This window comes from Prinia subflava, chromosome Z (genome assembly GCF_021018805.1).
Source record: "Prinia subflava isolate CZ2003 ecotype Zambia chromosome Z, Cam_Psub_1.2, whole genome shotgun sequence".
Classification (NCBI taxonomy): Eukaryota; Metazoa; Chordata; class Aves; order Passeriformes; family Cisticolidae; genus Prinia; species Prinia subflava.
Genome location: NC_086283.1, coordinates 9,293,287 through 9,305,025, shown reverse-complemented (window position 1 = coordinate 9,305,025; position 11,739 = coordinate 9,293,287). Strand labels below are relative to the sequence as shown.

Here is an 11,739-nt window from a genome sequence, read left to right as displayed (position 1 = left end):
CACACCATCCCGTCACCACGTTCATGCTGTGCTGTGTGAGGCAAGATGGGACTGGAAGTCAGTTCATACAACCAGAGCTCTTTCTTTGGGCCCTAAGGCTCAGTTGTTGTTTTTTTCCCCCTCTTTATAATGGAAAGTAGCATTGTACAGAGAGGTGACAGCATTTAAATGTAATTGATAAAAAGAGCTACTTGCTAGCTTAATATAAAATATAATTTACCTGGAGTAGCTAAATTAGCTGATTTACCATTCAGTACATAGAATGCATATTTTAAATATTACTGAGAAGCAACTTGAAGCCCTTTCCCCCCCCGCACCTTGTTTTTCAGGTGCAAATCCTCACATTGAGAACTTTGAGCCATTGTTTGATCTAGATGATGTGAAAGATGATGAAGATTATGATGAAGGGATTGTACCTGGAACAACACCACTGGATATGGCAGCCAACTGTGAGGTATGTGGGCTGTTTTCTCTTGGTTTTTTGTTGGGGTTTTTTTTCCTAATTATAAAGGGTAGTTCAGCTCTCTTGGCCAGCCTCCTTTCACTGCATCCAAAATTATCTCAATTAATTCAAGTAATTAGCCATCAAAAATTAAGCTAATTCAGCCATAAAACTCCCCAATGAAACCACACTGGAAGAAAGCTCCACTGAACTGACTAACCCTGCTGAACAAAAATGATCAGGCAGTTTTTGAAGTAGCTGCACTACAGTTGCAGTGTGGGAAAGTGTTTAGCTGGGTGGGTAGTTTGTGTGTGAAGGCCCATTCTCCAGTAGGTTTCTTTGCTGAGTGTTCTTCATAATTGTAGCCTGTGTGTGGTGGGAAAGTGCACTCCTGTGTTCTACCCAAACAGTGATTAAGCTGATTATTGTGCATTTGGCTTGGTGTGAGTGTAAAGGATAAGCAGTCAGCATCCCTAATCATCTGGAGCTGGGGAGTGGTACCAGCCTTAGGTGAAAATCTAACCCAGGCTTTGTTTTAAATGATTAGTTGCAGACAGGCAGCAGCTTCTTTCTTAGCCACGGCTACTGCCATTTATTTACTGCCAAGACTTCCTCTGTGTCTTGAAAAGAGTTGCCAGGTGACACAGCTTAAAATAAAGGGAAATTAAGTTCTCAAGATTTCTCCCTAAGTTTAGCACAGGTTTTCTACAGTACCCTTAGTTATACTGAGCCTGGGAGAGGAAAAAAATGCTGATTTACAGATGGAATTAGGGTTTTATATAACACTGCTGAAACTAAATGGACACTAGATACTCCTAAATACTGACTTTAATGTATTCTCTTAGGTGTATGACATATTAAATGGCAAACCCTATGAATCAACAGAAGTTTTGGAGGACTTACTCACACAAGGTAACACAAAGACTTGACAATGTCCCTCTAATAATTGAGTACTGAAACTTTAGTGGCGGAAGAAATTGCCCTGCAACAGCTTGTAACTGAGCTGGTGAGAGAGAAGAGGTGCCCTCCCACCCCCTTGCAGACAGAATGAGCATGATTTCCTTAAGATGTCTCAAGGACAAGGAGTACATTTGCAGTATTGCAGCAATCCATTTACAAATGCTGGGATTGGACTCTCAAATAGTCTTCAGCTTGGCTTTGTTTCTGCTTAAAAATGAACTGGTGCATGATTTGTATAAATAATAAACTAACATATTTCTCTGTTCCCCAGGACATTTGAGAGAGCTGAATGAGAATACCAAGATGCAGCTTTACAAGCTATTGGAATTGCCTGATCCAACTAAAAACTGGTCCACTCTAGCACAAAAACTGGGTCTTGGCATTCTTAATAATGCCTTCAGGTTGAGCCCTTGCCCATCAAAGACTCTGCTGGATAATTATGAGGTAATGTGCTGTAACAGGTTATAAAGAACATTAATACACCTAGAGAACCTTGTCCTCCTGCACAGTGAGTCAGTGCAGCCCTGCAGTTTTAGCCAGCCTGGATGATGTGGAGTATCTGATGTCTGCTCTTTCAGGTTTCTGGCGGTTCAGTTCAAGAGCTGATTGCTGCTTTGAGACAGATGGATCACACAGAAGCCATAAAAATAATTCAGGAAGCACTATCCATCTCACACAGACCATCTTCCCTGGAGGACAGTACAGCAAAAGCTCTTCCATCATCACCTCTCACCTTTGCAAATAGAGAGACAGGTAAAATTGACAGCAAAATATGAAGAGCTTTATTTAAGACTTCTCAGTTCTCCCTCCCCTCTCTATTTGGGACTGCTGATAAATTGCTCATCTTCTTGCATATACTGCTTCACCTGCTTCCTCGTTTCAGAAATATTTTACTGCAGTGTGACCCCTCTCATCATAGATATCTGCTAGGTGTAGGAAAGAGAGGACAAATGGACCACGAATCAGCATGCCTGCATCACAGTATTCATTATACTGCTGCCCTTTGCTAAAACCAGACACCTGCCATTTGCTAATGGTAATACCTTGGATGTACTGGGAATATAGGCAATTATCTCCTAGGTGCATACATGTGCCATTAGCTTTTGACTTTTTTCCCCCCTCACAGCTGGATAAACAAGAATGTTTTGGGTTTTTAAACTTCTCAGTAACACTTCAGTATTAAATTTCTCCTTCCATCATGTGTAGCACCCCAAAATGACCCAGTGTTCTGCAGATGAAGAAACTGGGGATGGCTTAGGTTGCATGTCCCGTGTAACCTCGAGCAGTCCTGCTGGCCAGCTACCTGCTCAGAGCAGGGCATGAGGTTGCCCATGTTATGTCCAGTTGAGTTCTGAGCATCTTCAGTGACAGAGATCCTACAGTGGCTTTGAGCAGGGAATTCTGCTAAGAGAAAGAGAGGTTGTGAGAAGTTTGTCAGAAGGGCTGTTAAGTCATTGCCTGGCCAGGTTTAGGAACAAAAACCTTTGTTTTTTCTTGTTCTAACACCGGTAGTGCTGCCTGTAGCCTAATGTGGAAACTGACACCTTGTGTAAAAATACTGTAAGTATTTTTATATCTGGTAAGAAAAAAGAAACACGAGTCACTCCACTCCAGTCTAACATTGCCAGTGTATTCTCTATAGAATACTATTTGGTCTACATGGAATAAACCTTCACACCCACCCAAAAATGTGCTTGTACCCATATTGCCCCTTTAGATTCATCTTGAAGGGTAAGAGGGGTTCTGCTCCTCTGCAATATGAATGGAGGGCATCACATTGTTCAAGACGTTTGTTTAGAAAAACAAGACTCAACTCCTACAACACTACCACTGTTTTTAGTCACGCTGATCCCACATCGTACCTTCAGTTTCAGCTCTTGCAGTCAGGCACTCCTTCTATGGATCCGGCACAGGTGATAGGTGATACTGACTTGTTCCTGTTTCAGAGTCACTGAATAGATGAAAGCTCTTCAAGTGTTTGTCTCAAAAGGAAATCTGTAAATTGAAGTAACATGAGTTATAAGTTTTAGGAGCCTCATCCTGGAGCTGTACACTTGCACAGAATGTTACTCTGAAAACCAGAGAACCTTTTGCCCTGCAACCACCACAGCTGGGCAGAGTCCTGACCCCAGTGCAGTGCCAGCTTTAGTGTCAGCAGAGCACCAGGTTTCTCATCCAATCCAAGCTCCAACTGCAGGCTGATATCTGCCACTAGTACATCACATCACATGCTTTGGTGCCTGGAAACATCCAGCACAGCTTTTCCTATTATAATACCTCATTTTAGAGTTATTTTCCTATAGAAGAGCTTAACTGTGTTGGTTTGTATTCCTTAGACTTTTCTTAAAGCAACCTTGCTCAAGCCATGCACATGATTTCCCTTTTCTCTGTCCCTCAGGTGAGCTCTGCAATAGCAGATTTCAAGACATCGAAAGCACGTGTGACAGTGGTGTGGAGACCTCCTTCCGCAAGCTGAGTTTCACTTACTCAGACTCTCTGAACAGCAAGCCCTCACTAACACTTGGCAAAATGGCCCTGGGCTATGGACATCAAAGTTCAGGGCAAAGCAGTTATATAGCTGACTAGTGATCTTCAGTTAGCAATATGCAGTTACAGGAACAAGTGGGACATTTCAAATTACATCAGTGTCATCCTGGCTAGAGGGAAGGGAACTCACAACAAAAGCACACTGGAAGAATCCCACCTGAACCCAAGCAAATGGCAACTGCAGCATTTGACTCCTAGCCACAGCTTCCTTCCTCAAGTACATTTAATTGTGCTCATTTAGAAGCCATTTACAATAACTAGAGCTCCACTGCTGCATTAATACACAGGACTGGATGCTGTGAAAGACTGAGAGAGCTTTCCTGCTCTGTGAGGACTTTCTTTTACAGCTGAAAAAAGGCATTTGTTAATGCATAATACAAACTTACTAAGGAGGTTAATAAGCACACGAGCAATCAGGGGATATAGTTCTTAGCTGCTGTCTTCATAATTTTTGCAGAACAGTTGCATGCAAACATGTTATAAAATAGCTGGCAATGAAAAATCATTACTTTAATCACAATAGTGACAACTCAGAGAAAAAAAATAGAATCCTAAAAAAATCTTGTATATTTCAAATAATGTATTTAAACTTAACTTTGGTGTCTCTTATTCCAAATTTTTTTCAAGTTTGGCATTTTCCTACTTGTAAATAGGTTTTTTTGTATCTGTTCCTTTTTGAAAATATGTGCTTTTTAAATGCTTATTTTTATTTTACTTTTATAATAAAACCCCAAAATTAATTCTCCTGTCTGTGCCTGCTGTGATTTTTCACATTACTTTTCAAGTAGAGGTATTGAAGATTTTGCGTTGAAGATTAAGCTTCAATGCAAGACCATGCTCACTTCCAAGCACTAAAATAAATTAAAGATTAAAAGCCACCTTTCTTAAAGCTAAAATATCTTTTATGGAGGGAGAGCAGGTCCATCCGCTACTGGTGAGCAGCTGTGCTTTGAGATTAAAGCCTCTACCTTGTTTTAGTTCTCACCATTATGGCAGCAGAGAATCATTTACACTGAAACCAACTATTTAGTGTGTCAGCAAATCTCTGATGAGAGATGATGAGCTCTCCTTTTGGCTATCTAGAATCTCCTGTCGCAACTGTGCTCATGAGCAGTGCTTCTTCTTGTCTGACATGAATTCTGAGATGGTGAGTGTCCTGTTATTGATGCTGGCCCAACTAAACAGAACAAGCATCAGAGTTCATGATGAAAAAGCCAAGAGGGGCACTGTAGCATTGTCACTTCTTTCTAGCCAATTTTGGCACAAAGATGGAGTGTTGAGAGGAGTTCTTGGTTCAGCTGTGTCTTCACTAACTTAGGTGTCCCTCCTGAGAAAATGAATCAAGATAAACCTTAAGAATGGTTATGTCTAGAGCGGTCGATAGTTGCTGTAATGAATTAAACTACAAGTAACAAAAAACTTTTTAAATTAAATTTATAATCCATCTGAATTATTGAGAACTTTAATTACTTCCAGAGAAGATGAGTAAAAGTGCCGTTCTTTCTTTCTTGTATGTATAATCCTCATCTATGCAGTGTCTAAGGCATACAGATTTTTGTTCGATTTATGTACTTCTCCAGTGTTCTCTTTGTATTCCAGCTCTAATAGAAACAGGCAAAGGTTCTCATATTCCAGGAGTGGAGGGGCTTTTTGAGCCCTAGGAGAGCTGCTGTCCTAGTAAAACACCTTCTGCTGCCACATAATTTCCAGCACAGCTCAGGGGGCTGGCAGACATTTTTACAGAAGCTTCTACAATCCTGCAGGTCTCCAGGGCATCCTAGCTGTTTTTCACACCTTCTAGCTTTAATTCTGACCAGATCTGCTTTTAAACCTCCAAAAGACACCTGGATCTGTATTTCCTTAAAGCACTTCACCACCAGATGTTGCATCAAGTTAGGCCCTGTGTATTGAAGTGCTTTAAATGGTAGTCTGGCATCTCCTCAGTTTCAGTGTATTTAATAAAAAAGGCTTCAATACTTTTAGGTTTTTTCCCTTTGTTTAGAGATAGAAAAATACTACTGAGAGCATCTGTCTACACCTCGCTTATAGAGAAAAACCTCCAAACTTAATCTGTACATGCAGTGGAATAGAGCTCGCTCTGTTATTCTGCTGCTCTACTGCAGTAATAAACATCAGAAACTTATGGAATGCAGCAAAAGTTGTGACAACAGATCTCTTCAGATCTTCTTTACATTTGATATAAAATGAGTTATTCAGGAAGTTAAAGTGCCCTCGATTTTAGATTGGCAGCTACACCTGTGTATTTCCTGGCATCATCTGGACATCCCTGGACATCCCTGGTAGTGGGAAGCTCTAGGCAGCATTCTGAGATTCCGTGGGCTGCAGGAAGGATAAGAATCTTACCTACATGTAGTGGTGTATGAACTGTCTTTTTTCCCTTGCCTGGGAAAGTAAAATGCTTTTTTCACACATTTAAGAAAAAAGAGCCAGTCTCCTTGCTTCCCCCAAGTAAAGTGATAGGAATGGTGGTGTCCATTCGCTAGCTCATGGTGCAATGGTCAATACTCACCCACCATCCACAGATTCTGGCGTTTCTGGATGATCATGTCTTGATATAAAGCAGTTCTAGAGTAATGGCCAACAGCCCAGTCCAAACTTTTGCTGACTTCAGAAGATTCCTACAGCAACAGACAAAAGTTAATTACCAAGGAGTTGATTTTCTCCATTCAGCATTACGAAGCCTGGTGTCCCACTTAGAGTCAGGCTGGAAGACGTTTTTCCAAGGCTGCAGAGGTTTCCCATGGCCTCATTTAAACCTAATTTTCATGGATGGCTATAGGATTTCAGCCATCCAGTCACCCTTGGTATATGCACAATGCAGAAGAGCAGTAGTTCAGATACTTACAGGTCTCTGCTGACTGACTGACTCTACTTCTTACAGAGATGGCCTTTTTAAATTTAAATTTGGGGTTTCCGCACTAATTGAATGACTTTGGGGCTTTTGTTTTTCTACCTTGTAACATCTGACTGGAAAGCAAATTTATGTAAACACAACTCTTGGATTGAAACCTGTCATAAAAATGTCAAACCATGAGTTCCTGTTTCCCTAAGTGAGTAAGAAAGAAAACAGTGGCTGACAATAAAAAAGCTGGCTTGTAAGCTGCAAAACCCACCTCTCCTGTACTGAAAATAAGAAATTCATTAGCCCATTTCTCTGATCCTGACACTGCTTCAAGTCACTGAAATGCTCTCTGCTACCCATCTCCAAAGCCAAAAGGGAACAATAATAGAAGCAAAAGTATTGAAGAAAGATGTACCTCTAAGGCAGAAAATCTGTCCAGACCACAATGTATGCAAACAGCAGATAACAAGAAAAACTGACAGAGAACTATGAACACTTACTTAAAGAGCAATTTTTAGATACATTTGCACGCTTCTTTCCTGGAGAGATGCAGAACTTGAAAAAGCTTCCAATTACATGGTCCAATAAACTAGAGCAAAATAAATCTTCCTTGTGTGGCAGAAAGTATGAACAAACAGGTGCCCTCTAAACCTCCAAATGGCCTCTGCAAGCCCACAATGAGTTCGGAGCCAAATCTCAGCCAGAGAATGGTTTTAGGACAACAGATTAGCCAACATCATACAGTGGTCTTCCAAAACCTGTTCTCATGTTTTGTTCTGGAATGGCATTTGTCATGGCTGTGGGGCACTCTGGCTACTGCTTTTGCCATCAGTGGGGAACAGCCCAGAGGGGCCCGGGAGCAAACAAAGGCCATCAGCACAAGAGAACTCATTGCTCCTTAACAAGACATTTCAGGCATCCTCAAAGAACACTGATAGGTCAGTGCCCTCTACTGCTGCCACCAGTAATGTAATGACACTGAGGACAAGAGCCATGACACCTAACAAATACTCCTCCTAATGCTCCTGCTGCCAACCCCCCATCAGACAGAACTGGCAATACAGGTGCTGCTGTAGCTGTAACAACACTCAGCTGGGAAGGTGGGTGTGTCCAGTGCTGCCTTCCAATCTCTGCCCTGATCTGAGACAAAGGCAGAACAATGTCACCAAGTATAGCACAGGAGGCCACTGCGAAAATACCAAGTGGAAATGGTTAACCAAAGCACATGTTACAGCTGCTGCTGCATGGCAAGAGAACAGCTTCTATAAATACACACCTACTACAACACCAGGAAACCAAAAGAACATATTAAGGACATTAAAATGACAATTGAAGCCAACCTTCTCTTTTAAACACTGTTTTGAGTTCAAGCATTGGCTTAAGCAATTGCTAATGTTTCGTAACAACACCTAGTGCTGAATTAAAGATTTTCAGCAAGAAAGAATGGATCTACTCCTTAGGGAGGTCCTGACCTTCAAAAACAGCAATGATTTTAAAAGTTGCCCAAACTTTGCTATGTCAATCTGGTAATTGCAGAAACCAACAGGGAAGAAAAATAATAGAATGCTGTTACATAATAACTTTGCTGGTAGACTTCATTTGCATAGCCACTTCATCACTTATTAATCATAAACCACATAATTTCTTTCATGATTTTGCCTAAAAATTGTGACAGGCTAGGTGAGGTCCAAATTAATGAATGGGTTTTGCTTCTTGCAATCCAAAAGGTCTTTTCTACCTATCTCAAACTTCACTCGTATACTGAGATGAACAAATATCACTAACCTCCAGACAGGCCTCGTGATTGTCTTTAAACAAGTGATTCCTCCAAAGTTTTATTTGTTTAACACTATTAAGAGCCATATTAACTTGCCCTTTTCCTAATACACTGCAGCAGTACATATTAATCATATTTTCTTCACATTTTTTCATTCTTACCTTATATTGGCTTTATTGCTGCTGATTCCACTTTGATTCCAGGACACCAAAAATCTGAAGAATTTTTCTGGTTTTGCCGGCTCATGATGCCTCTCAGAATAACTTTTTAATATCCTTTGTCACTGCCTGCATTTATGAAGTTGTACTCATGACTGTCATTTTCCCTATTTATTTTACAGAATCTATAAACATTGGCACACATCCATATTTTTATTGTTTGCATGTCTTCTTTTAACTAGGACTAGTTTTGAATCAGATGCAACTGCAGTTAGTTGTTTTGGTGACCCAATACAGCATTTGTAAGAAACTCACACTTATAATTTCCCTTTCATTTATAAGTTCTTCCTCTTGCTCAGGAGCATGTCAGTTTTGGTTAACACCAAAATATCAGTCAGTATGCTCTCTGCCCATTAACACTGATCACCACTGAAATCAACCTCCATTCTGAGTTCTCCAGTGGAACACACAGCTGCTCCCCCCACACCACCAGCAAGTATCGCCTAGAGCTGGTTTTATATCATCAATGTCATGGTCATCAGCCAGCAGCACCAATTCAGTGCTGATTCTGCTCTGCAAGAAAATATTCGCTTGGGTGGACAGAGTATCCTTGTGAAACCCCAGCAAGATCCTAGCTGCATTTCAAACCATATCCGACAGACCAGACAAATGTTTAGCAACCTGCCCACGGACTGGCTCTGTGGCCCACTGGAGGTAGTCCCATCTTCACTCCCTGTCCTTCCCCCTTGCTCCCAGCATACCTTGCTGTTATTCTAAAATGGATTTCCACTTACAGTATAGTGAAACTAGAAAAAAATATAGATGTGCTTTCAGTACACCACATATATTATATGTAAGGTTTGCCATTGGTATCTTTACATTGAACCAGCATTTAAAATTCACATGACAGGAATAGAGAGTATGCTATTCTTCAGCCAGCTCAAAGTGTATGTCACTCCAGCTTCAGTCAAATTCTTCTATTTTTTTTTCTCCTCCCGTTTCACTCTTTATCTAGAAGGAAATGAAGTAGTCTTAGACAACATCCAGTAGAGAGGTCAAGATTAGTGAACTTTCTAGTTCTTCAACACTGGTAGGTTCCCAAGGATAAAACACAACCATTTTCTTCTTTTCAGTCATGAGGAAACCATTATCACTAAATCTGCCTTTTATACTCCCTACATCCAGAGTAACAAAAGGAGCAATTGCGGTGGTCTGAAGAACAAAAATATAAACATCATCTTGTTGGAATACAGAGGCCTGAAAGAGAAATAAAAAAAACTGTATTATAAAAAAAAATATGTGTTAAAGAAGACCCCAGTTACACTGAAACTGGGAAAGACCTGCATGTCAGTAAAACAAGCTGAACAACCACATTTGTTCAAAATTAATATTCTTCATATGTAAGAATCATGCAAAAACTGCAAAAGTTACTAGAGCTTTCCTACAGAATACCACAGATTGTAGAAAAGTGCCAAGAAGCATTATCACTTTGCCATCTTCTCATGAGAATAACTGAATAGAGGTAATCTAACTTCTACATAGTACTGGTATCCCATACATACTGCACTGAAAGAGATTTGTTCTTTCACCAACACTTCACTCAACTTATCAATTTACATCTACTAAAAGAGCTTGTCTTTCACTTACATACATAATAAAAATACACAGAAGCAAAAGCTGGTAAAAATCCTGGTAAAACAGAAAGCAATCTCATCTTAAAGTATCATGGCAGTGAAGCCCTTATACTTCATTAAATAAAATATTTTTAAAAATCATTGTAAAATATCAAGTCAAGGTATAATGTTTTAGATTAAGTTCTATCAGTACTTAAATTTCAGAGAGACTTGAAATCCCAACCAGGATGCATTTTCATGCAACACTCTGCATTCACCATAATTAAAGCTTATACTACATAACTTTCAAATACCAATTAACCATCTATAAAAAGAGGACAAATTACAGTCAGCACAGACATCATGTTACGGTTTTACAAGAAAAGCAATGCTATTAATTTTTGGGAAAAAGCACACATCCTCTATACATTTTGTCTCCTGAAGAAATACTAATGCTTTTGTTGCTTTTTAAAAGCAATGCCATGAACAGTAGCTCTTGGATTACCAAGGCATTTGAAAGTCTAGTTAGTTTTTTAGTATCTAAGTTTATACATACCAGCCTCTTGCAAAACAGTCATTTTTTTAATCACATTTCTTAAAATTACCACTTTGCATTTATCTAGCTATGCTAGCTATCCCTATTAGTTAGTATTGCAAAGACAACACAGTTGCAACACAAAGGAATGAAATTTTCCAAAGATACTCCAGTTGCAGAGCTTTTCTTATTAATATCATCCATAAACCAACAAATGAAACCAAAACAAACAAAAAATCTCCTCGCAGCATGACTCAGACTCCAGATTGCACCACCAGATGAAAAAAAAATTAAAACAGGCTGATTTCTTTTCTTTGTATACTCAGGAGGCAGGCTGTGCTGCTGTGAAAGAGATAAGAAGGGAAAATCTGGCCCATTTTCTTTTTTGCAAAGCAATTATGCTGGTCCAGATTCAAAGAGATTAGACCTCTATTCCCCCCTTGTTCAGTTTAGCACTAAAGAGCAAAGCTGCAGTTTGAAAGCCAAATGTGAGAACACAAAGGTCCTCATCCTGCCCATCTGATGGTGAATTTTCCAATAAGATGTACAGGCTGAGTGAGGCTTAACAAAATGTGTGTGCACACACAGGGCATGCATGCTCTCTAGATATACAGCAAGCTTGCTATGAGCAGAAGAAATCTAGGAAAAAGCAGCAAATGGACTAAATGACAGTGTTATACAACACGGATGCTTTTTGTGCCTGTTTAGGAGACTGACACACTCACCAGCTATTAAGAAATAATGACTATTATGCAAATCAGAACCCTCACTGGAGGGCAGGGATTTGAAGGAGGAGGAAAGGAGCATGCAATACAGTGTGTTAGCAATGTTACACTGATCTGAG

General features: G+C 40.0%; 2 protein-coding genes across 10 annotated transcripts in view; one reads left to right on the top strand and one right to left on the bottom strand.

Moving 5' to 3' along the window:
• The window catches only part of NFKB1 (nuclear factor kappa B subunit 1), a 57,742-nt gene extending 53,053 nt beyond the window's left edge, over window positions 1-4,689 (top strand). For all 5 annotated transcript variants that reach the window (XM_063422151.1, XM_063422150.1, XM_063422149.1 and 2 more), the window contains exons 20-24: window positions 330-454; window positions 1,288-1,354; window positions 1,674-1,846; window positions 1,981-2,155; window positions 3,801-4,689. In XM_063422151.1, coding sequence (XP_063278221.1) covers window positions 330-454; window positions 1,288-1,354; window positions 1,674-1,846; window positions 1,981-2,155; window positions 3,801-3,988 — 728 coding nt within the window. In that variant the 3' untranslated portion in view covers window positions 3,989-4,689. The remainder of the gene's footprint in view (window positions 1-329; window positions 455-1,287; window positions 1,355-1,673; window positions 1,847-1,980; window positions 2,156-3,800) is intronic.
• Window positions 2,162-11,739, bottom strand: part of MANBA (mannosidase beta) — a 53,280-nt gene continuing 43,702 nt past the window's right edge. For 2 of the 5 annotated variants that reach the window (XM_063422152.1, XM_063422156.1), the window contains exons 17-18: window positions 6,480-10,004; window positions 2,162-3,397 (exon numbers count right to left, since the gene is read on the bottom strand). In XM_063422152.1, the coding sequence (XP_063278222.1) occupies window positions 9,780-10,004 (225 nt within the window). In that variant the 3' untranslated portion in view covers window positions 2,162-3,397; window positions 6,480-9,779. The remainder of the gene's footprint in view (window positions 3,398-6,479; window positions 10,005-11,739) is intronic. The other 3 variants (XM_063422155.1, XM_063422153.1, XM_063422154.1) reach the window with 3 other exon arrangements.